This window comes from Mesoplodon densirostris, chromosome 6 (assembly GCF_025265405.1).
Source record: "Mesoplodon densirostris isolate mMesDen1 chromosome 6, mMesDen1 primary haplotype, whole genome shotgun sequence".
In the NCBI taxonomy this organism is placed as follows: Eukaryota; Metazoa; Chordata; class Mammalia; order Artiodactyla; family Ziphiidae; genus Mesoplodon; species Mesoplodon densirostris.
Genome location: NC_082666.1, coordinates 57322284 through 57349522, shown reverse-complemented (window position 1 = coordinate 57349522; position 27239 = coordinate 57322284). Strand labels below are relative to the sequence as shown.

The 27239-nt window shown below is 38.6% G+C and overlaps 1 protein-coding gene across 2 annotated transcripts in view; it reads right to left on the bottom strand.

Moving 5' to 3' along the window:
* MLLT3 (MLLT3 super elongation complex subunit) overlaps window positions 1-24986 on the bottom strand; it is a 255412-nt gene extending 230426 nt beyond the window's left edge. For both annotated transcript variants that reach the window (XM_060100859.1, XM_060100860.1), the window contains exons 1-2: window positions 24736-24986; window positions 23194-23374 (exon numbers count right to left, since the gene is read on the bottom strand). In XM_060100859.1, coding sequence (XP_059956842.1) covers window positions 23194-23374; window positions 24736-24747 — 193 coding nt within the window. In that variant the 5' untranslated portion in view covers window positions 24748-24986. The remainder of the gene's footprint in view (window positions 1-23193; window positions 23375-24735) is intronic.
* Window positions 24987-27239: the final 2253 nt, after the last annotated feature.

Below are 27239 nucleotides of genomic sequence, written 5' to 3'. Positions count from 1 at the left end.
AATTTACTAGTATTTTTAACTAAAACAATTTCATTCCAAATGGCCCTTTAAGCTGAGACATCTGCTTATTGTTTTAAAGCACCATTTAAAAATCAGCCAGGTCCCCTTTTGTCTCAGCAACATTTGCTTTACTTCTAAATAAATTTTTAAGATACAGTTATTTGTTGGAACAATAACAGCCATAACCTGCAAACCACAATTTGCGCCACAAAGTCCAATCTCAGCCCAGATCTATTTTTGGCTTCACAACAGCTAGAGGTAAAGAAGAATTTCATTGTACTGTTCAAGTTGGGTCATAAACAGTCACTGGGGAAAAAAAGGCAAAACAACATAAAATGCTTTATAAACCAAAAATGGGACAAAAGATGAAAAGAGAGTCAGATTTAAACATGTGCTACATAAATGGAAACACAACTGTGTTCATCTTCAGTCTCAATTTGCCCATTTATGCTCCCACAAAACTCCATTCTTACATCAACTATAATTCGTAATTAACTGATACTGAAATGTATCTGCTTACAAGGCCATCTCCCCTTCCCCCTACCATATAAGTCTCTGAGCTATTCAAGGGCAGAGAAGTCATATAACTGAACAGACTTGTAAATTTGGGCCAGAAGTAGGATGTGAGCAACATGGGGCATTTCCATCCTACCCCAACACAACCTATCCCAGAAGTTCTTGAAAATGGCTTTATTTTGCTTCTACCCCTCTGTGTAATTCAAAGGCTAACAGAGAGCTGACATTAGTCCTTTAAGTGAAGAAGACTACAGCCTCAGTGAAGCACTGCTCAGATCACCCCATCTTCTGATGAGAAGTGACACAGCATGTAAGAGAAATGACACAAAACAAAATAAAATTCTTTAATTACCAGAACTGATTATTAGTAAATTAAATCTATTTTATTTAAGTTTTAGCTAACCTACCTGATAGACAGTATACCTCTAAAACTTCACCCTTCTGAAGTGTTGAGCCTTTTTAAACGGGACCAAATAAAAGTGATGTTCTCAGTATTCGTCCAGCAAACCTGGTGGAAAAGCTAACCCATATGAGCAAATCAGAACATAAGTTTCCAATTTTCTTTTCCAAAATAGAGTTACTTTCCTCTAACCTTGTTCTGCTGCTCTAGGCTTCTGATTAGGTGGGGAAAGGGAACAAAAATAAAAGGAAAAGTAACTTGTTCAGTGATCAAGAGTTGCACCAAATTTCCATTTATCCAGAAGGGCTCAAATCACCAGAATTTTCTTGATTAGTACCATGCAATGATAACTGATATTTACAAACATGCTCCTAAGACATAAAGCTCCTCAAATGCCTTTGAAATTTCTGAAGGAAAATTACATTCTAAAACATTTTAGTGACAGGATGTTAAAAAAAAAAAGTAGCATGAAAGTTCCATGTTTCTCTCCATCACCCATGAGAAGCATCACCAACCAAGAATTGAGTACTGTACTGAGCCAGACCTATGTCTCAGAATCCTTCTTACAAGACCAAACTGGAAATAGAGACATGACCTAGAACCATAGAATAAACAGGATAAAACAGTGGTGAACTTAAGACCTGGAGTCAAACAGGCCTGAGTTTAAATATTAGTTATGCCATTCAAAAACAAAGTGATCACACAGTCTATCATCCAAAAAGCACCAGTTTTGAGAGTGACACAGAACAACAGACAAAAATTGGGGCTATCCCCAGCCAACAGGACATACGGTCACTATACTCAAGCGATATGGACCTTGGACAGGTTACTTAATATTGAGTCTTGGATCTACATCTGTAAAATGTGAAGAACAGGGTACAGAATTAAACCTTCAGTAACTATACATTGCTTTCCTACCTCCTTTCAGCTATATAACCCTGTATTCTATGATGCTAACCCCGAGAGTTCAGAAAGTCTAAAAACATCACACAGCCTGATGAAGGGAAACATCAAAGAGATGAAATGCCAACCATGTAAGAGATGCAGGATAATTTCTTAATCCACATAATTCTTTTTTTAATTAGACTTTTCACTTGTAACTTTTTTTAACTTAATTCAAATTCTGATACCTGAGCAGAACTAATCTCTCAGCACTTTGTTTCCACAGCTTTGCTTTTCATCACTCATAAAAGCACTCATCTCACTGTATTGCGATTTTTTTTTTTTCTGGTCATGCCTGATGCCAGGCTAAGTGCCCCAAGAAGACAAGAACTGCTTCGGTTCCCGTTGTTATCGTCAATGTTGGGAGCAGTTCCTGTCACACAGTATGTACTCTATGTTGGCAGAATAAATGATCAGTGCTTTAGATTCATTAGCCAGCCCTAAACCCACAGTACATCCTCAACCCACAAAGACAGTCTATAACTACCTATGTCCTTGCCTTTTCCTATCTGAGTTTTCATACTCCTGAGGAGTACCAGCAGTCCACAATGTTTCTTCTCTGTAGAGAAGAAACACCTACTTCCCTAGAGGGGATCCATCTTGAAATCCAATTAAGATTTTAGGCTTTTAGAAAATTCCCATTTTAAATCTTCATTCAGATGCTTCTGATCCTTCACACAGATTACTAAACTCTAACTCTTCATTCAAGTAAAGACAAAACTGACTGTCCCAATACCAGATTTATCTCCACCCGTTTCCTCTTCTTTTTCCCTACCCTCAGTGAACTCTTTTCATCCAATCAAAACTACAGGCCTCCCCTGAGAAATTAAGGTACACTTGACAAATACCACTCTCCTTATTATTGGAGGATCAGAATCCAATGGAAAAAAAAAATTAAAACCAAAGCAAATAAATACAGTCCCAATTCGACAGCACTGAAATACCTTCAGTGGTAAAATGGTTTTAAAATGTGACAAAGCCCCAGGAGTCCCTAAGGCATTTCTAGGGTTTCTTTAAAAAAAAAAAAGTGTAGTCAATCACAGAAGTGCTTGCTTTTTCTCTGCACCGTTGCCCCCAGACTCAGACTGCTCTCAGGACTGGGGGTTTCAAGGCAAAACAATGAAGCATTTGACAACCTCAGAAGGTCTGAATGACATTCTGGAAACAAACTTCACTTTGGGCTGCTCACTGAAGTACAGACAAATCATGATACACCGCCCACCTTGAGCTTGGAATATACTCTAGGTGAGAGTCACAATTTAGGTACTTTGTATTCAAAAAGACTCCTCTAAGCTGACAGATCAAGAATAGTCATTAAAACGTTCTCCTGCATGCTTCCTAAAAGCCAGGAAAATGTACCTGGCAAAACCCCACCCACTACCACAGTAAACAACCTGTGACTGCTTGACAAAAACATAACTTTTATTTGGAAAGAAAAAAATTCACTCTAGCAACAACAAATGGTTCTTATCCCAAACTAAATAACAAAAGTAAGATGAAATATTAAAGGTCTGTTAAGAGAGAGTTGAAAACTTTGAGATTTTCACTGTCCCTCCTCCAGAGAGTTTCTCTTGCTCCACAAAAATAATTTTAATCAGATGGAAATAGGAAAAAAAAAAAACTGCCAACAGAAAGAAGTGTAGTTTCAGTGTGAGTACAATATTAAATATCCTAAAAGCAGACAGTTCCTCAATAACGTAGCTTCAATAAAAACTTCCTAAACCCTTTCCTTTTTTGTTCCTTTGAGAAAACGGTGAAGCAATTTGCATTTACAGCTTAGTTCCTGTTTCCAAAATACCCCTTTAACTTTTTCTTTTCTCTTTTTATGGTAGGTATAAATAGCACCAAATTGTCAAATCACAGCTATTTTGTGTGCTACCTATACAAATAGGTCTGATTTCTGGCCAGCCATAAAACAATTACTGCTGAATTCCTCTGGCTCTTTGATATCCAGCTTGTCCACAGGGCTTCAAAGCTAGCTTCCAAGACTTTTCTTGGGGCACTGCAGAAAAACAACCTCAACAGAAACACAGAAGATAAAATGTTCCCACTCCTATAAACACACAAAGACATAACTACAGAAGTAAAACAATTCGGCAGCATTGTGGTGGGGTTTCTTCCCCCCAAGAGAATGTACGATGGCCAAGTACTCTGAATTATTTTTTAGTGATGAGAGTCAACTAGAATTTCTTCCCCCTCATGCGTAGGGCATTTCCCCACTTTCAAGCCTCCAAAAATTAAGAATTACTTTGCTTTCAGAGAAATTTTCTGATTTACTAGAATAACACATCCCATGGGAACACACTGGGATGGAACGAAAGTTCAACTTCTTGAGCACATAAATAACTATACAGCGCAGTATTTATTCAATGTTGCAAAATGCATTCAAGCTGGAAGCTCTTTGTATAAGGTTAAATCTGGTCAGAATATCAAGTAGAGGAACTTTATGGGAGATTGTATGTTTTGACTATAAATTAAAAGGACTTTATTATCACATGGCTTATGAAAAATCACTACAATTATAAGTGGGATGGCAGATACAAATACCTAATATTCATAGCACACACATGTGCTCAGAGTACCAGTCAGCCTATTTCCTATTAAGCCACAGCAAAAACAGTATACACGTCTATTACAAGGAAATAAATGCTAAGTTCCATTAGAGAAACTTACAATTGGGCATCTTAGAGGAGTGGCAAATGTGACATGATTATAAAATCTCCCACTACTCAGGTTCGTATAATAAAATTTTATTAAGGTTGATACAAACACACATACATACACACACACTCATACCTATACCTATATATCTGCACCAAAAAGAGAAGATATTACTTTTCAAAAAATTCTTCCTACCAGTGTCAGCATGCCAAATCAGTTTTTCCTTAACCCAATATTTTTAGCAGCTCTATCATAATATGCCAGTTAAGTGGGAAAAGTATTTCACAAAATAAGCAGTTAGCAAACATGTGATTCTGAATTAAAAGTATAGATGATAGTCTCCCTGTGTTTATGAAAGGAGATCATTTCATATGTTGCATAAATAGTAAAGACTACCTCTGCACCCAAAACCTGCCTCTTATTTCTCTTTCTCTTTACCACTTGTAAGAGTCAAGCACTTTTAAAATATTAATCCAGATCTGATTTCAGCACCCTTCCACGTTCTTATCCAGGGAACCACTTGTACATATTTCTCCAAAGACAGAGAGCCATGTTGTTTTTTTACATCTACAAAATAAATCAACTCTTAGTAGTACATAGATGAGCCTTCTCACTATAACCGGAACACTTACCACTCAAAATTAGAGCCACCTGTTTACATCTCTGATCTCAAGTACACAGCTTTTATCTCGTAGGTCAAATCTGGCACCTAACATTAGTACTAAATTTCCTCATAACAACGTGATTGTGTAATCTCTCACATTTAATTATATTTTTCACTCTGAATTTTTTTTAACCCAGGCCAAATGCATCAACATACAATAAAATTCTCAATGCGAGTGATAAAAATGCATTAAAAGTAACCTTTAATCCATGCTATTAACTGATTTTATTCTATTTTGGCACGTTTGAAGTAACTCATCTAAGGATTAGTTAGGCTTTTCTACACTTCTTTTTATCAGGAATCTACCATTCTTGATTTAGTTTTGAGAGAAAAGGGTTTGCAAAAACTATAATAATCTCACAGCTGGAGATGGCTGGAAAGTCCGTTAGTACTCATTGTGCCCTTAATTTGCAGGAAGCCTTTGTGCTCTTCGGCTCCTCGTTTTACATGCTGAGCAGTTTTCACTGATAAAGTACTTATAGACCAGTTATTTTAGATTAATGAAAAGCCCAGTAAAATTTTATGTAAAATGGCTGTGAACTTTCTCTTTAAAATTCTGAAATGTACCTGCACTCTTGATTGCATGAAAATCTTAACCCTGATAATTTGCCTCAATAGTTTTCATGTGAGTGGGAAAAGGCAGTCCTAAAATTTTCAAGAAGTATTATTTTTCAAACAGAGAAGGAATCCAAAATTTTAGACTATGAATTCAGATTGAATGGCTGAAGCCTCAGGGCAAACACACTGATTTAATCACGTAGCAGTAGGTTTCAAAATCTTGCCCTCTTCAGCTTGAACAATAAAGTATTTCCTTGCCCTTTAAACCTATAGTAATAATGCAAACGCATTATACAAAAGGAACCCAACATCGTTGGGATTTTTAACATTATGACATCAATTTCGGGAGTACATGGCCTTGTTCTAATTTTACACTTACCCAAAATGAGATTTTAAAGTCAATGACTTAGTATTTCCTCTGAACTTCAAGCCCCAAAAAGGACATCTAAATATCCAATTATAATGGAGTTTAAGTCAAAGTCAACTTTCACAATTTTCAGAATTCCCTAGAGGTCTTCAGATACAAATGCAGAGTCTAACTTTGAAAAGTAGAAGTTGAAGTTTTTAAATCTGTCTGAATATAAGCAAAAATGTTGAGATATGTCACATTCCAAGACATGAAACTGTTTCTGTAGTAGAGTGCTAAAATTACTCATTTTCTGCTACACCGCCTTCCTATAATTCAGAAGTTCAAATCATAATCAGAGAGATCCATATCTAACACAGCCAAGTATATCACTTATATCTAACATAGTAAGTGTATCTGCAAAGTAGAAATGATAGTGTCTGAAACTAACAGGGTTAAACAATTTCTTTTGTGAGGCCACAGGCAAAATCTACAGCAGCTGTCTAACTTTGCCTTTAACGATCATAGCAAAAGCTCAAGGAAGTGATCCAATACAGCGCTGGTCTTTAGTAACCAGATCGTTTCTATTTCATTTTCAGCCAGAGGAATGGATAATGAAAACAAAATTATTCCTCAGTCAAGTTTACTTGACAAGCTAATTTTACCAACCTTTAACTTTTATTCACATGTATAGCCATAAGAGCTGTTCCTTTTTTGTGTGTAGACAACCTTAATAACTTTTAAATACTGGCTACACAAGATAAACTTCAGATGGCTATCACTTCTTTAAAGCCACTTGTAAAAACTACTGGAAAACTTTTTAGCTATTCAAGGACCAGTACTGAACTAAAAAAGAAAAGGCAAACCATTTAGTCATTGCTATAAACTGTTGAGCCACAGAGCTTTGATTCTATCAGTGAAGACTGCAGAATTCATACTATTTTTATATGACCTAAAACAAGTTTAAATTAATTTTTATAAAAGAAACAAACTCAACTCCTTAAGGATTACAAGTTTCTACCTAAAACCATTGACATTGTTTAAAACGAACAAAAATGCTCTCCCATCATATATCATCATTCATTTATTTATCAATATATCCGAGATGCCTACTCCTAAATTCTTCTCTATTTAGCCTATGGAAAACAGGTATTTCAGACTTCTAACTAATCAGGACTTACAGATATTTATTTTAAATAGAAATTCAACATTCTCCATAAACTAATTTTGTGAAGAATGTGAATAAGGGAAACAAAGTAATCAAATCAGTGACCCAACAAAGTTATGTTATCACTCTGGTTAATAACCACAGGGTCACACGAGAAACTCCAAAAAAAGTTTAAACTAAATTATGTAGGAACAGGCATGACTGCAACATTCCCCATTTCAATATTTACAGTGTATAAGTAAATGTATTGTTTTATTTAAGTTTGCATAAAAAACAATTTTTTTCTAAAAAGCAATCTTAATCCAGCATTTAATATGTAATTCAAATCCTGTGTGCTTCTACAAAGGTTTGACCCAAAGCAATTTTAGTTAAATTTTAGGCTAATATACATTTATGCCACATGCCACAGCTAAGAGATAATGATTATAAAAATACCTGATATACTTTCTGATTATAACAGATCCTATCATTTTACACTATCTCAATTAGGAGAAATATGGCTTCAATTATTTAACATTTGGAAATGACTACTAGGTGTTGGTTCCCTAAAGGAGGAGAATTAAAACAAACAAAAAACACCTATGAACTAAAATATACACACAGGGCTTCCCTGGTGGCACAGTGGTTAAGAATCCACCTGCCAATTCAGGGGACACGGGTTCGAGCCCTGGTCCAGGAAGATCCCACATGCCGCAGAGCAACTAAGCCCGTGCGCCACAACTAGTGAACCTGCGCTCCACAGCCCGCGAGCCACAACTACTGAGCCCGCGTGCCACAACTACTGAAGCCCACATGCCTAGAGCCTGTGCTCCGTGACAAGAGAAGCCACCGCAACGAGAAGACCGTGCACCGCAGCAAAGAGTAGCCCCCGCTCGCCGCAACTAGAGAAAGCCCGCACGCAGCAACGAAGACCCAATGCAGCCAAAAATAAATAAATTTTTTTAAAAAATTGATACCACCTTTTTAAAAAATAATAATAAAATAAAAATAAAATATACACACAAATGAGTACTCCTGAATTGACATATATATGAATGTCTTACTTGTTTTAAAAAGTAAACCTCAAATACTGGGTTAATATGAGTCACTTTCAGGGATTTAAGCCATAAATTCTTCAAATAAAATCAAATAAATTGGTTTGCAAGTAACTAACGATGGGACTTCAATAATGTAAAACTAGCTCTGTATATTCTCGATGGCTCAGGAACTTAACAGGTTACGTTCAATATAACACACTTAGTGGGTCTTGGAGCCCACTGCCTGTAAAAATCTCCCATGGAGATTCCAGACCACCCATTGGAAAACAGTACAACATTACTGCCTCCAGCAAGAAGCTGCTACATAGGACTGGTGATTCAAGTCTTTTAAATACTATTTTATTGAGGGATTGTGGGAGGTGGGGGGAGGGGGAGAAGGGGGATTCATGAGTGGATGGGGAGGAAAACTCAGACACAGAAAAAACAGTAATTTCTAAAGCAGAGGTTCCTACGGTACCCCCCCTTCCTTATGCCAGGCACCCCCTTTTTAAACAGCTACATAAACAAAGTAATAAGTGCTCAGTTTCAGAGAGAATTACATTATCCTCCATTTGAACAGGCTAGAAAGTACTTTTATTTGAAAAGCTGCTTCTCCTCTGCTATAAACAGTTTTACTCAGCACCAATTTCAGACAAGAGAAGATGGCTAGGGAGATGGGAGGTGGAGTCGGGAAAAATTCACTCAGTGTCTTTCAATGCCTTCAATAGTTGATCCAATAAAGATCCCTCAGAGAAAACTTTAAGTCTATTTTTTTCCTCCATGTAAGCAAATCATACAGGAGGGCTTTTCTTTTCTAGGGTACTGCACCCTGTCTCTTTAAATTCCAGGCCTGCCCCATTTCCCACGCATTCAATGAAAGCAACACGTTTGCTGGCCTCCAGCCCACAATGTCAAGTAGTTTTCTTGCTATTGAATTTCAAGATTATTCTTTTGGATCATTTGCCCTTTAGTTTTAAGCACGCCAAAGCAAAAATAATGTCTTTCTACAATAACATAAAGAAAACTCTGAGGTCTTTACAAGTAGAGAACACCTTGTCCTTTAGTTCCCCTTTCACTGCAAAATATGCTCCCACTCTATATGCTCCAAATAAGAGCCAGTTACACATTATCTTAGTCGACCACAGCTTTGTCTGTCCTATAATAAAATACTATGAGTATATTTATTTAATTTAGTGCCAAATTGGGAGGCTCTAACAATCTGCAATATCCTAACCAAGTCTTCGTATTGTTCAAACTCTCAAGTCTTCAGCTTGGTCCCCTGAGTATTCGTTTAAAACAGGTTTTAAAACAATTACTTTATTTTCTATATCTGCAGTTAAGACATCTACATAAGTTAATTTAATAAGAACAATAGCAAGCAAATATGGTGAGTTGTAATCAAGGTGCCGAAGAGTATATTTTCCTCATTCTCATACACACCTTAATCCTGAAGAAAGGAATCCAGGCGACTATGAATCCCATTTAGCATTCTCAAAAGGAATAGAAATAGTTAAGTAAAAATTTATCAGCAGAACTAAATTAAAGCCCATGAAATATAATGTTATTCCAAATGCTACCCAACAGAACTAAAGTGGCAACCTTATTCAAGTAGCAAATAAAGAAATGCTCAGATTACAAACATCTATTTTTATATTTTATATTCTAAGGCAGAATTAATCTGGCTAACTATAATTTATGAATTTTGTAAAAGCATCTAATGCTAAAGGGAAAACAGATTTGTTTTTATTTGACATATAGTTTTGCTATGCATCTGAGCATAGTACACTTGTAATGCTTATTTCTTAATGTTAAAATAAAGACAGATGTTTTCCCATTAATCATAATATAATGTACTTAATCAGATAAACTTTAGATTGCAAAGAGACCTTTTAAGACAACTAAAATTAACTCCCTCATTTTGCAGAAATGATTTCTTTTAATTGTGTTTAAGGAATATTCATATCAATCTATCTGCACTGTATATAAAAAAATGAAAATTAAAATGTAATTTCATGTTTTAACTTCCAGTTATTTTTGTAGCCTATATATAAAACAGTATTGAAACCACTTTAATGCTAAATATTATTTGTGTTTATGCAATTATGCATCAATTCTCCATCTAAAAAGGACTACTTATTTCCCTGCCCCAAACATTATTTTTGCCTTGGTTTTGGTAGTTATTTTTTAACTTTTTATTTCTCATAATTTAATGTTTAACTTCCAAATTATATACAAAGACTCACAAGCTAGAAGTGGATCTTTATTTCCAACTATAGACCCCATTTATTCCTAACACTATCACCATATATCTAAATATAATGAGAGTCCTTTCATTTGTAGACAATTTTTAAAGTCAGATGTAGGCTCTGGAAATTTTTCTACGACTACACATCAAGATAAACATATTAATCAACAAAGTTATACTTATCAAAACTCCATAGGTAAGAAAGGTCAAAACTTCTCAAAACATTCCTAAGTACTCCAAAAATGAATGCTGTACTGAAATATTAAACACAGTTGTCTTTCTGTTACAAAGAAAATTTTTTCTGTGTCATGTACATATAAGTCAGGTTAATCTGATTAATTTTACACCTTAACACAACATTAATTGTCAAGAAAGGTAACATGATTTACATCCTTCTCTTTAAAGGTTACAATCAACTTATGAAATATTTATGCATATATTCATAGTAATATTAAAAGAAAACACTAAGAATGACATGGTGGTTAAATTTCAAATAACAAAATGTGAACATGTTCCTTGGGGAAGACACTCCTGTTTATGTTCCAAATGAGATTACGTTTTTAAAAAACTAAAAAGCTTATTATAAATACATCCTTATGTACATTTAAGTATCTAGTTTAACTTTTACATAAGTAACATGTAGCATTCAAGAAAGCTTGAAAAGTCCAACAAATTTTACTGATGACAAGAATTTCCTGACATCCCACCTCCCAGAGATAACTTCTGTAACACTGTGCGAAGTATTTTCTTCCCATCTTTTCACTGATGTATTTTTATCTGTCATACAATTCTCCAAATGTGGGTAAAGATGAACAACTCTGAACATTCTGGTATAACGTAAATGGACTGAATCCTACTAAAATCAATGATCATGATAAATCAAAAAAAGAGACTCCACAGAAAGATATTAAGTAGCATTAACTATAAACTACTGTGTAGCCTTTACAACACAAGTATATTCTCATTTATTTGCTGCTCTCTTTAAAATGTTTGCATTTGAGTATTTTTGTATAAGTTAAATCCTTGGCTCTAGTCAGTCACTTGACAATTCCCTTTAACAAGTTGTAATGATAACAAGAATTATTTTTCTTTAACCTAAAAGTTATGCAGCATGCTGCAAGTAAAGACTGAAAGTGTACTTGCTTTTCAAGGCAACTTCAATTAAGCATCTGAATTATTAAACAGAAAACCCTGCAAGTATGTTGAGTGATCAAAGATTTGACATACTTTCTTCTAACCTGTTCACATGATAATGTAAGCCCAAGTCCCCAGTTATTATTCTATTGATAATAGAAACACTAATAGTTATCCAAAACACGATACTTCAAAAAAGCAAAACAAGTGACAAAATTTCAAGGTCTGGCTTATGTTACATGAAATAAAAAAAAAAAAAGTCAGTCAACTTTCAAGAAAAAAACACAGTGATCTAATGACCTGGTCAAGAGCCACAATTGAAGAAGTTTCAAATAAACACAGAGTCTCATGAGTTCTTGGACTGCTCCAGCTTATAAGAAGTAGTTGATTGTTGATATAAATGGCATCAATATAGTCAGAAAGTAACTTTTCATAACCAAAACTTAACCACCTACTTGGTGAATTACCCATGTTATCTTCTATTTCTCTGATATTCAACAAGTCTTTTACCCATTCCACTGTTCACACACCATTTAAATGGTAAAATTCCAATATACTGAAGTTCATATCAACATTTTGTTTTTTTCAAAAAATCCTTCTCCAAATTACTACGTTTATGAAAAGTGAGCAAACACATGAGCACATGCCTATTGCCTAACATGACAACCAATATACAGTTGATATGTAATAAGTGGTAGTTATTTCATCGTTATAAAAACACTAGATCAATGACACACTCAGAATTTATCCTTTCTTAAAAACTAAGGAAAAATAATACTTCAGAGCTGGAAAAGCCCAAACACAGAGCTTACTCAGTCCAAACACATCCCTTTTGCCTCCCAGGCCAGGGCCTTTCCTGCTGCACTGCTAAATACTGCTCGTACCAGTTACTGGAATACATCTGACTCCTATTTTTAAAGGTAAAAGGCTAGTTGTATTTCATGGATTAAGTAGTAAAAAAATGATAGACCTGTCCAAGTTGCTCAAATTTGTGTCCAGCTTTTAAACAAGCACTTTGAGTAGGTAAGAAAGAATAAGGGAGGAAAGATAGAAGAGGAGAAAAATTCATTTTTGCCTATAACTAATAAGCTAAAACCCATTCTAGAAAATGTGATTCTCAGCGGACACAATGTTTCCTGCTGAATTCAAGCGGTGGTTCTCTTTATACAAAGCCAGTTATTAGAGGTATGGAAGAAATAAGTTTCAGAAGACAGAGTAATAATTTATCACTTAGAAAAGGGGATGCTTAAATCAGGATTCTCAAACTCTTTCTGACTTGTGATATCCTCTTTTTTTTTTTTTTTTTTTTTTTCTTTTTGCGGTATGCGGGCCTCTCACTGTCGTGGCCTCTCCCGTTGCGGAGCACAGGCTCCGGACGCGCAGGCCCACCGGCCATGGCTCACGGGCCCAGCCGCTCCGCGGCATATGGGATCCTCCCAGATCAGGGCACGAACCCGTATCCCCTGCATCGGCAGGCGGACTCTCAACCACTGCGCCACCAGGGAGGCCCTGTGATATCCTCTTTGATGTTATACTTTTGCCCAAAAAGTCTACTGTCTATAGACTATATTGATGAAAGGTATGAGTACTATCCACAGTGATACTATATGTCCCATCTCCTTGGATGTGTAACTCTAATGCAACACAGCAGGAACAATAGATACATACACAAGGAGAGGTGAGTGCTGGACTGGCTGAAACATGTAATGCGTGCCTGGTGCTCCATACGATGAGGAAAGTAGCTGCCCACTGCTCTGTGCTACTTGTGGGCACAGGTAGGAAAAGTCATAAAACAAGCATCTCTGATAAGACAATCTGGAGCTATGTCAACATTTTGCATAACCTATCCCACTAAAAGCAACCAAATCCCAATAGCCTGACTCTCTGTTTTTCAATAACAGTCAGTACAAAACAGCTGCTTATATTATAGGAACAAGGAGAGAACTCAAACGAAAAAAAACATTTTGTAAAATAGAAGAATATTTCTTCAACACAAAGAAAGCTTTCATTATGCAGCAACTCGTATGAATGGAGTATTTCGGGTAAAAGGTATGGATGACATGAAGTCTACAATGAACCTTGTTTTTAAACACTCAAAATGTTATAAATGCTTACCAAAATAAATAGACACCTGGAATAATCTGACGTTAATCTTCCCCGGCACCACCCTGAGAGGAAAGGGGAAGGAGAGCATAAAACCTATCTGTAAAAATTAAAGGCATCACGCAGACTAAATTTATATCCAGAAACATTAAGAAGAAAGTAAATCTCTCTACTGTCTAGGCCACTGTTATTATATTAATATTTTAGGAAATTGTTAATGTATATTTTGCTTTTAAAAATCAATACATGCACATAACATTTGGCCTGGTATTGATGGGAAAATAAACAACTAATGATTTCTGCTGGAAAGGAACAAAGAAAAAAATTCATGTTTGGCAAAATTAAATATATTAAAATTTATTTGGCTCTGAGAATATCAATCTTCTAACATGCGTAGTAACTAATTAAATTCAACTGATCATCTTTATAATCACTTATGAACATTATTTTAAATAAATGGCCCTCAGAATTAAGTTCAAGATAAGCCATAATATTCTTTCATAAAAAAATGATGGTGCTTTGATTTTATCCAAAAAGTTAATCGTTAACTACTACATACCAACTAAATCACACCCAGATGCTAGCCTTATCTTTTTAGAAATTCCATGATAAACGGCATTGAAGCCTTCTTCAGGCCTCAGTCACTACAAACTTAACACACTTAAGTTAAAAGGATTAGGTCATACAACATTATTTCTTAACACAATGTTTTGCATCCTTTAAGGAACTGCAATCTTATGATGGAGGGGGTACAACATATCAGGGAACACCTACCATTCCGTCACAATTTTTCCTAATGATTTAATCTCAAAGGAAAACCTTCAATTAATCCATAAAATGAATTTGATTTTGCCTGAAAGTAGCTAGAGAACCTCTTCCTTTTAAATAGTACCTACCATGGTTACCACCACTTAATTAAGTCCTAGATCATGTCTACAAAAGCAGTTATGGCTGAACATGTGTCTGCTAATATAAGTGAATAATTACTCAGTGTTTCAAAAGTAAACATTTACCACCATTTATTACTAGTTATCTTTGCACCAGCATACTTGTGACTCATTGTGTCTACATGCAAGATCACTTCACATTTCTAGGCTTCCGATTAAAAGTAAAATGAGAGGGTAAACAAAGATGAAGAATCTCAAGTGTCCTTTCCAGCTTTGAAAGACACAAGCACACTGAAGGCAGGGACCTCCTCTTTCTGTTATTTACATCTCCCCCAGTCCTTTCACTGTATCCTACACATATGAAGCCTATTGGTTAAGCACATTACCTTGCCCACAAATTATATTCTTCAACAAAACCCCAAAACCAGACAGGAAAACAAAATAAAACAGATCAATTTGACAAAATTTAAAACTTATGTATGACAAAAAGATACCATACATTAGGCTACAAGAAACAGAAACAAAAATGGGACAAGATGTTTTCCACACAAATAACAAAGGATTAACATCCCACAGATAAGAAAAAGACAAACTTCCCAATCGTCTTCTTTTTTTTTTTTTAAGACAAAGGATATAAAAAGAAGTCAATAAAGAGGAAATCTAAATGGTCAGTAAACATATAGAAAATGTTTAACCCCGTTAGGAAGCAGAGAAATGCAAATGAAAACAAAAAGACACCGTATTTCAACTAATATCAAAAATAACAAATCTTAAAATATCCTACATTGGCAAAGATGAGGAGAAAATGATACTCATTCCCCGACAGAGTATGAACTGTCACATCCACTTTGTGGAGCAATCTGACAATGTGTAATGCAAATGGAAACACACACACAACTGGTATTCTAGGCCTATATCCAAAATCTTTTTCATTTGTACAAGGTAACAAGTACAAAGATATTCACTGCACAGAACAGAAAATGACCTATATAGTCCTTAACAGAAGAACAGAAAAGTAAGCACAGAACATACTCCTACAACAAAATACTAAGCAGAAAAAATTAAAGGGAATGAGTTGGCTCTCTAAAGATGAAATGGCAAAAGGTTCAAAAACATATTGAGTATGGGGGAAAAGCAAGATGCAAAATTATTTACTCAAGGAAATGTTCTGGAATTAAATAGTAATTGTTGCACAATCTTATGAATATACTAAAAAAACACTGAATTTTACATTTTAGAGGGGTGAATTTTATGGTATATGAGTTATATCTCAGTTGAAAAAAATGATTCACCCAGTATGATACTTTTCATGAAGATTTTAAGACACAATATACTACTACCTGTAGCAATATAAATGTGCAAATGTACATAAATAGATGGGAAAAAGGCTGAAGAGTTGGAAGAAAAGGTTGGGAAATATTTAAACACTTGAGCCACATCTATAATACTTGATTCCCTAAAAATCAACAAGGAATCAAACATGATAAAATGCAAACATCTGTTCATTCTTGGCAGTGGGGATCTGAATGTTTGTTCTATCATTCTTCCCTTTGTATTTTCCTATACACCCCCTGCCTTCTTTTTTTTCAGAAATACAAAAAGGGCACAAAACAAGCATATCACAAACAGCAATGGTAAATATATAAACACATAAAGATATGTGGCATTACTAATCAAATAAATGCAAATAAAAATGAGGTATCATTTCATGCAGCAGATTGGCAAAGATTAAAAAAAAAATCTTTTAATCCCCAGTATTGGCAACCACGTGGGGAAATGGGCAGTCTCCCAACTCCTAGGGAAGTATAAACTGGTACAATCTTTTTGAAGGGAAGTTTGGTAATGAATATCAAAATGTAAAATCTATATACAAAGGAAATTATTGGAAAAACCATTAAAATGAATATCAAGGATGTTCATCATAGCATTATTCATAACAAATTAAAACTAAGAACAATATAAATGTTCAAATAAATAAATCTATATTTAATGTGATACCATCAAATTCAGCTTTAAAAAGATATCCCACCACATACCACGAGGGTAGGAATGCTCATCTGTATTTCATCCCCAACTCCTAGAAGTATTCTAGACACATAATAGGAGCTCCAAAAAACACTTGTGGAATGAATTAATCTTAATTTAAAGTTAATTTATATTTGTGTGTATACATAAATATAAAAAGAAGCCTACCAAAATATTAATTATGGTTATCTATGAAGAATTTTCTGGTAACTCCTTTATATTTCTATGGTTTGGTTTTTCTACAGTGAACACATATGTATAAATTAGAAAACACAATTTTCATTTGCATGTAAAAAAATTAATGTTTGCATTCTTCATAAAAGCTGAATTGTACAATGTAATTTCTCAATTTCTATGATCTATAACATAACAAAAACTTGTCAATTACCTGTAATATCATCAGTGGGAAATTATTTATGCAAAAACTCTTTTCAGACAAATTACATTCCCAAAAGTGAATACAGCACTACAAACAAGAATAAGGAGAACCACAAAATACAAGAGAATAGAAGATTAAAGCATTAAAATATACATTATGAGGAAAAGAAGGAAGTAAAGACACTCTGGCCACATACACACAAAATAAAATGTTTTAAAAGAATATTCATTTGTATCACTGAGACAAGAGAACCTCTCCTTCTACATGTTAGCTGCTTCACTGAGTAGTGAAAACATAAAAACAAAAAGAAAGTATAAAAACCAAGGGGGAAAAAACCACAGAATTCTATATTATTTCCATTAGGACAGTGTGAAACATTGTTTTAGAGATCAAAAATATCCTGAAGTCTGGACAATAAAGATTAAAGTCCAGTAAGTTCAGTAACATATCGAGTCCTTGCTTAATTACATAATTGCTATAATTGTGTTTAACAATTCCCCCCCATTCCCAAATATCTAAACTATCCAAGTTCTCTTTTGAAGACTTAAGTCACTAAGAGATAAAAAACAAAAAAAGCTCCACAGCTTAGAACTGTAAAAGCTGTGTTAAGTAGTGGGGATCATCTGTAATAGATGACCAGGAAAAGAGCTAAAGGGCTAAGGTTGGTCCATGGAAGCCCATTAGAAGGAAACTTCAAAGAACAAAGAGAAGGAACAAAAAATCTTTAAAGAAAAATTATGAAACCAACGGATCCCCCTGCCCTATCTACCTCCCAGAGGTACTTCTACAGAGGGTTACCTAAAATAATAGATGTAAAAGGCTTCTGCACCATAAAATGGACAGTAATGTTAACTGTAAAATATAGCCAGTAAAACCAAGTTTGGATTTTCCTTTTAGGAAAAAAAATCACTAGATAATTGTTACACTGGAATTTAACCATGCAAATACCTTGGAAGATTTATCTTTTCTCTTTCCAGGAAATGGGTATATATATATATATATATATATATATATATATATATATATATATATATATATATATATATGTATGTATTTTTTTTTTTTTGCGGTACACGGGCCTCTGACCGCTGTGGCCTCTCCCGTTGCAGAGCACAGGCTCCGAACACGCAGGCTCAGCGGCCATGGCTCACGGGTCCAGCCGCTCCGCGGCATGTGGGATCTTCCCGGACCGGGGCACGAACCCGTGTCCCCTGCATCGGCAGGCGTACTCTCAACCACTGCGCCACCAGGGAAGTCCAAGTATTTTTATTAGCAGCAATAATAATGGTTACAAAGAAAATTAGCTTCCACATAACAGGGCAGTTTATCTGTGCCAGGTTGTAAGTTGAATATTTTATATTACAGGTTCTCTGAGAACAAGTCTGGGGACCCCAGGATACCCAAAATCTTTTCCAGGAACTGGCAAAATTAAAGCTATTTTCATAACAACTCTAAGACACTATTTGCCATTTTTACTCTCATTCTCTCCTGAGTGTACAGTGGAGTTTTCCAGAGGCTACATGATGTGTGATAACACAACAGACTGAATATAAAAGACATAAGCAGACCCAGTTGTCTTCTATTAAGCAAAATGTTAAAGAGATTTGCACACACACACAAAAATAAATGATGTCACTCTTCTCACTCCTCTTTTTGTTTTAGAAAATAATTTTTCATTAAAATAGTATTTATGTGCTAACCTAATAGGTTGATGGTTGTTATCTTTAAACAAATTAATAAGTAATTTGTTCAAACTATTTCTGGTTAATTTTGAATATAGTCAATATTAATAGATACAATTTACATAGAAATTCCTAACCCTAATTATCACTGGGCAACGATATCTACCCAAGACAATTCAAGGTCACTTTTAGAGAGCTACATGGTAATCCCTCTCTGAAAGGCTGTAGCGTATATTGGGCCTTTACTCTTGTTTTTTCATCTTAAAAAGTAATAAGTGCTCATTGGAATGCTTTAAATGTAAAGAATTAACATTTATTAAAAAAAATCAAACACTACAAAAAAAAAACTTCTCATCACCACCAATACCATAGCACCCACTTAAGAAAACTATTAGTAAAAGTTTGGTGCCCATTCATGCAGAATTTATTTATTTACACACATACACACACATACTTTTTATCTGTATAAACACATTTTTAAAATGGGATCACAGTGATTTAGCTACTTGCCTTATTTCACCTACCATCTCTTGAAGATCTTTCTTTATCTACAAATAGATTTACCCTCTTTTTTAATAGATTACCATGATCTAACTGTACCCAACTGAGGTCCCTTCTATGGCTTGCTTCCAAATGTTTGCTATCAAAATAGAGTCACAAAAAATATGCTGTAACTTTGTGGATTTGTGACACCGTATCTGTTAGAAAATACCTAGAATTAAAATTGCTGGGTCGATGTGTATAAACATTTAAAATCTTAACAGATTTTGCCAAATGCCCTCCAAAATGTCCGTGCCCAATTTACATTCTCACTAATCACACATGAGGTTTCCTCCAGCAATTCAGCTTTTTAATTGGTGAATTACACTTTATGTTGCTTCAAAATGTCAAGTTGTAAAACTGTTCTCACTGGTCATCTTAATTCCATACAGAACTCTACACAAATCTCATAAGACTCACTGAATGTGTCAGTACAATCACCCATCTTTGTTTTTTCTATAAACCTTTTAAATACCTCAGGAGAGAAAACACTTCAGGTGCACATCATATTTTCAAGTAGTAACCCCTCAAATTTTAGATACCCTGATAAAAAGGTATTCAAATTATTTTGGAAAACTATTTAACACAAATCAGAACTACACAGTAAAGCTGGGCTCAAACACTTAAATCAAAGGAAAGTTTTAAGTGTAAATTTATCATGCTTTATCTGCCCACTCAAAGGACTAAGGCTACAAATAAAAAGTTATCAAATCATACCAGTGGCCAAATTAGCTTACAGAAAATAATAAGCAACAGATTTCATATCATAAATGTCAATGGAACAGATTGCAATAGTAAGGATGGCAATAATTGGAAAGAAAGTTCACTCAAATTCACATCATGCTGAAAATGAAAACATTAATATTTTAAATGAAACGTTTTGAATATGACTTCATTTCAGTCATATCAGACTATTATAAATCTTTGATACTAATAAATAAAATATAGTCTTTTTTTGCAAGTAGATAGTTTTAAAATGCATTATAGTTTGACCTGCCGATTCTGTAATGGCTAATGGCTATTCCAGCCTTCACTATTTCATCAAAATCTTCTTTTAGGACTTTGTGCTAGTAGTTTTAAATTGAAACTGTCTTTAGGACAGAGTAAAACCTTATTAATTCAAGTCCAATTAGCTCAATTCTGAAATTGTATACATAATTCTCACTGGGCAACAAGTTGAACTTACTGTAATTTCCTCCTCTACAAGTTCTCATATTACTGTGAAATAAAGGAAATCAACCTGAAAATCAATTCGCTTTTCCAAACCAAAGATTTATGAAACTAAGAACTCATCCATTTTTGTGGCTTGAGCAGTTCATCCTCAGATCTAAGCCCACTTCTGTTTATCAACTACCATATATATTGAAAGTGATTTAAATTGTCATTATTAATAGCCATTTACAGTTTACAGTATGTGCATTTCTTGTAACTCAGATTTTTCACAAAACCATTTTTGCAGTTTCTCCCATTTGCAATCCTCCTATTTATAGACCATAATATCAAAAATATAACACCTTAAAAAAGTATGGAAGTAGACTTAGAAATGCCTGGCATTCTTATTCTGTATTTATTCTTATCATTTCGAAAGACCTTATAAGCCAAAAAATAAGTCCCAGGATTAAGTGGCATGTTTGGTGTTACCTTAATTTACAACTAACTATTCCCAATGAACAGAGAAACCTTCTCTTGCAATCTGAATCATGTGTAATTACAGTATGACAAGGTCTCTCCTGGGCTATGTAAGCTGGCATTTTTCCCAGGACTTGTCACATCATGGGAAGCACACATACAAATAAAAATCCAAAAATAAACATTTTGAAACAATGGCTTATAGGCTACATAAAGAAACTCCACAGTTGAGAATAAAAATTGAAGAGCCCAACCAACAAGCAGACATCTCTCACTAGAGGCATCTGAGAAGACATCAGTGTTATCAAGCTGATTACCACACCTAGCAACAAAACTCCCAGGTGTGGGCTGTACAGACAGCACTCTCACGTACCCTCAGGCTGGACAGAAAATCATTAAGTGTGGGAAATAAAAGGAAACGTCACCACACACACACACACACACACACACACACGCATTGAAGCAGACAAACAGTGGTGAAATATGGAGAGGTTGATCATCTTTAATTTCATAATGTCAATTTGTTGATTGTTAAGGTGCCTAAACAAAGTTATCTTAAGAGCTACATCTTCGGCCAGCTGGCTTAGTTTTCCTAATATAATAAATATTGCTTTTGTTGTTGTTGTTGTTAAGGGTATTTCACTTTGAAATGTACAACAGCAAGTATGTCTAACAGTGTGTACAAAGGATCTTAGAAGGTGGTTTCTTTTGTTTAAACTCCTCTGCTGTGGCTCTATGGACACATGGAAAAGGGAAAGCGAGATTCCAAAAAGCATCAAACCCAGCCTCACATAATGACAGAAACTTGACAATACTCATCTTATTACAGTTCGGAGGAAAATTTAAGTATAATATCTCTGGCTATATTCTGATATAAAATGCTAACAAAATCTAAATGTTATTTCCGATAGACCATGCATATCCTTACCCCTCTCTTAGATGCTGGATTCATTTATTAACCATCCAGCAAAGCATATCAAATTCAACTGTTTGAGTTTTCAAGAGCAGTTATAAAACAAACCACTATAGGCAAAACATACAATCCTAAGTCCCATTACAAGAGCTCTGGAAACAAAAATAAGCATTAACATAAACCTCTGCCACCTCTAAGGCACAGAGCATTTCTCCTTTCTTTATTCAAGCCCCTGAATGTTCAATAATTTCTACGTAGCTCTAAGCAGAATGGATTTATTATGATGTTAAGCTAAGAAACTGCAGGAGTTCTAGATGCCAATAAAGATTACGGATCAAATGGAAGATAACTACTAACCATTGTGTCGACTTAGATAAATAAACCTGCTCACAAACAAAGCACCTTATTGTATTTGTACTGTTACCTCCACTAATCCAACTAAAACAACCAGACAGTAGCTTTCCAGAGGCTGAAGGGAACAGAGGAGATTTCTCAAACCCTCTTTAAATTTCTTGTAAAATAACACTCTGTTCCTCTTTTTTCAAAACTGTCCTTTATGGAAAATGTTTGGGACCGCAGAGGCTTAGCAGAATTATGCAAACCAGACACCAAGGCTAAAAACCAAGGTGAGGAAGGAATGAAGCAGAAGGCAAGACAACACCGTTGCTCTGAAACTTAGCTTCGACCTTTGCAGGGACTCTCTTCCCTGCAGATCACATGGGGCAGACACTTCTGAACGCTGCTCAAAATCGAATGAGCAACCAAGTACCATCGGGGAGCTAGGGACCAGTATGTGCCCCCCCCCAACCGAACGTAAAATCCTGACGGTGGGAGGTCGGGGTGGCTAACCCACAAAAAGAAAAGTCTATGACAACTGGTACCTAAAGCCTCATACACAGGAGGAAGGCAGAGAAGACCCTAAAGACAGGCGACTTCTCAAGACGGAACAATCAGTACATCCCATGCATCCTCTGCTAACAACACAGGTAAATCTCAATTTCTCCAGGTTTAAAAAAAAAAGGCGCAAGCTGTTTATTCCCTCCAGCCCCGCTCCCCACGCCTCCAAACCCAACAACTAATTGCACCTTCCCCGCAGAACCCGCGGCTAACCCCAGAGGACCGACGAGGACTGGCTTGGGATGAATAAACACTCGACACCTGACAGTCCTTTCTCTGTGGTGACTTTCACGGAGCCGAAGTGGCGCGCGCGCGGGCGGGAGCGGGGACCTGGCCAGCGCGGCGCCGCGCACCCCGGTCCCGAGCTACGCCAGCGAGCGCGACGCGGGGGGCGGGGAGAGGGGCAGGGGGACCGCCCGGGCCAAGCGATTGTTTCCTCCTCCAGCAAAGACATTTTTTATCAAGCTCCTTTTGTATTCGAGCCCTACCTCTTTTTGGCCTAGGAAAGCTTTCGTGCAAGTGGAAGACGACTTTCTCCACAAAGTGCTGTATGTTACTGTGCTCCGGCCCGCGCACGAACACCATCCAGTCGTGGGTGAAGCCTTCCACGGTGGGTTTTTTCCTCACCTGGGCGCGGTGCCCCAGCTCCAGCTTCACCTGCACGGCACACTGCGGGCAGGGGGGAGGAGAGACAGCCGTGAACAACAGGAAGGCGACCGTTCGACACTGAACATTGCGCCTGACATTTTTTTTCCTCCTTCTTGAAACGCACATAAAAGGAAACGGCGGTGCCCTCTGCATCCACGTTTCACGCGCGTGGGCGCGCACACCCCACACCCCCAAATACACGCCCCCGGGCCCGCATCCACACCCGCCGGGATTGTAACGGAATGTTACCCCCGATCGGGAAGGGGGGTCCGGTTGTTGGGGGGTAAAGAGGGGCGAGCACGCTCATCCACTACAAGCACGACAACGAATGCATCGGAAACAAATTAGAGACAATTAGGAGGCGATGCCCGGGCGGTTGCCCGGCGTGGGAGGGGAGGTAACTGGGACCCCCGAGGGGGGTTCTGGCGAGCCCCCACCCCGAAAGTGCCGCGGCGACAGGCACACGCCGAGAAGTCTTTGTGTACGTGTGTGTGTGCGTGCGTGTGGAGCGCTGTGCCAGGCGGAATGGAAACTACAGGCAGCCTCCGCCGATGGGCACAAACTCCCGTGCTCTTACCACGGGGTTCGTGCACAAAAGTGAGACGTCGTCACACACACACACGCACGCACACACACACGCCCGCAGGAAAACACGCCGAGGCGTCCATAACTTAAGGCACCCCGCACCCCCCCCAGCGAAAAGCCCCACGCGATAGGCGAGGCCAGCCTAAGAGAGCCCCCGCAACACACTTCCAAGAGCCAAAGTGGCCCCAAAGTACCTCCCCCCAAAAATGAAATTCAGAAAGGCAGGGCGGCGGACGGACAGCCGCCGAGCCCCGACTGCGCACAGCCCGGCGCGGGGGCAAAGTTGCGTGCGGCCCCGCCGCTGTCAGCCCGCACACTCCGGCTCACACTCGCGCGCCGCGGAGAACGCACCATCGTAGCGGCCGGCGAGGCTGCTCGCCGCGTCCCCGGACTGTGCCCGCGACTCCCGGCGGCGGCGGCGGCAGCTGAAATATGGCTGAGTTATTATTCGCCTCCTTCCACCGTGTGTGAGTGTGTGTGTGAGTGCGCGCGTGTGAGCGAGAGTGCGCTTCTTGCGATTGCAGAGAGGCGAGGAGGGAGGCGCGGGGGGTGGAGGGGCGAGTGTGTGTTAGTGTGTGAGTGTGTATGTGTGTGTGTGTGCGCGCGCCGGGGGGGGGAGGGAGGGAGGGGAGCGGAGGCTGAGGGAGAGGCAGCAGCTCCCTGCAAGCCGTACCAACCTTTCTCTAATTGGAACCGCGGAGCGCTGGCGCTGTCTGGGCTGCGGCGGCGGCGGCGCAGGGCGAGGGAGGAAAGGCGGGGGGTGGGGGTCTTTTATTATTATTTTTGCATGTACTTACCGAGCTAGCCATGCCTGGGGGCCCGGAGGTTTGCTGGGGTGTTGTGTGGTACCCCCCTCCCCCGCCCCCCTCAGCTGTAATTCATGAAGAGGCTGCTATGAATGAGAGCGCGCCCAGGAGCGGAGGGTAGATGGCGGACATTCTCTGCCTTTTGCCCCCCGCGTTCGCTTGCTCGCTCGCTCGCTCGCTTATTAAACTCAGCCCCAAAAGCAAAAGCAGCAGCAGCAGCAGCAGCAGCTCCAGGGCCAGAGGATGAGATTCCGGAGCATGCGCCGTGGCGCCTGACACCGGGGCTCCGAGCCTCACGGGGCGGAGGGAGGGCGCGCGGGCGGGGCGGAGCGGGCGGGGAGGCCGAGCGAGCGAGCCAGGGGGAGCTCGAAAGAGCCAATCACCGGCCACCCACCCGAAACCCCGGCAGCCCGCACCGCCACACTGGAACGCCTCGCTTAAAGTAACAGGTTCCTGCTGGGGGGGTGGGGGGAAGTAGGGAGAAGGGCGGGGAAGGGGCGCTGGAGTAGGGAGAGCGGCCAGCTGGGGAGCCATCCCAGACCCTGTGTAAACTCCTCTCGCCCTACAATAAAAAACGGATTAAAACTGCTGGAATGTAGCCACTGCCTAGAGCCCCCAGCCTCCGGAGAAGGGGTGTTAAATCAAGTCTTTGGCGTTAGTTAGCACGCTCGGGGGAGGGAGGGGGCTTTCTTTCACTTTCCACCACGTCTTTTTATGGTTTTGTGCTGAAAAGGCAAGAACTCACACCCAAACAAACTTATTTAAAGACAGAGCGAGAGAAATGCCACCCTTACAAACAAGCATCTAAAAGCAGTCGCTGAGACGGTTATAACCGGCAACAATTCCCTGGCCCCCTTCCCCATCCACTCACCCCCGCCCTTCTGCCACTGCCACCGCCACCGAAAATTTTAAAATGAAATGAACAAGAGAGAGAAACTAGAAGGCTAGTTCCTTCCCAGGGAACGCCTCCCGTGTTGGTAATCCCCGGCTGGGATGCACCACAAAGCGGTGCCCAGGTGAAAGCGAGATACCTGGGAGTGCTGGGTGCAGATCCTCGGGGACCAAGCTGGGAGTTTTCTTGGGGAAGCTCCCACTCTAGACAGCCTGCTGGGTTGCATAAGAACGTGGCAAATTGTCCTCTAAGGACGCGCGGGGCAACTGGGAGTCTTAAAATAGCAGATAAAGTTAACACTGGCTGTAATGTGCATAAATTGAATTATAATCTTTAGGCGTATTGGTGACAGCCAACGTAATCCATCTCTGGGTATTAATCTTGTTAGGCTCCCGGGTGATAACCAGTCGCAGGAGTGTTCCCAGAGTCGCGCTCCTGCAAAGGTTTCCACTCGGGTTGTACTTGGTCTCGGTGGCCGGGGACAGAACAGCGCAGCCACGCGTGGGGCGGGGTAGGAGTACTGACTAGCTTTCCTTAGCAACACAGACAACCTTTAGAAAGGAAACGGATAAGATCTAGACAACTGATTTGAAAGTGAAATATGTGTGTAACTTCTGTTCGTTAAAGAAGGATCCTTGCATCTTCTTTGTCCTCATTCCTTTTTTGCTCTCTTTATCGTCTTCCTTTTCTCCCCTTTTTCCTACCTCCCAACTTCTTTCTGAATCTTTCTCTTGGCTTCATTCTCTTCTCCCTGCCTTCCCTCTTTACTTGCCTCTCTTTTATTTTTTGGCTCAACTTTCTTGCTTCTTCTCGTTTTGTCTTTCTTCAAACCACGAAAGCAAGTTGTCTGGGCCCTTGGATTAAAGAGAGCGATATAGGGGGAAGGAGGTTAGCTGGGGCATCCGGGATCCTCGACGTTAATTTGTCAGTTCTCCCAGCTGCTTACGCGAAGATAACCCACATCACATCGGACCGCTTCGGGCCAATTTTAATTTCCAGTGCAAGCCTCCGATTCAAGTGGTTTGAAGCCCTAAAACTGATACTCTGCTCTCTCCCTCCCACCTACAACCAAGAAAGCTTCTTTTACCTGTGGACTCCAATTCCTCCCACCCTTTTACTGGATTTAGTATATAATGGAGAGAACAGTTGAAGATAGAAACATTTTAATCCAAGTCCAAGAGCTTAGATTTTGCAACTGACCCACACGTACATTGATGCGTGTCATCTTGTAGGTGTACGTGTAGTTGTGTCTGTGTGTTTAAGGACTAAGTTTACATACACATTGACGAGCTATGTGTTAGGATCTACATGAAGGATGGAACTACTTGCTATGCATTATTTAATTTTTAAATAAAATAATCAAACTGGAGAGAAGTCCTTTGGAATAATAAGATAGGAAACTGATGGTTATCTGGATGTGCCATTAATAAAGCCATTTCTTTGGTGCCCTGGTCACATTCACAGGGCTCTGTGTTGCCCTCACCTACTTCCTATTTCTGCCCAAGCTGGTGAAGTGTATCATGATGGAGTGGGGCTGGAAGGGTCCCTGCTCTGGGGCCACCTGTGCTTTGTTCCTTCTGAATTAAACCTGGAAAACTCCCCC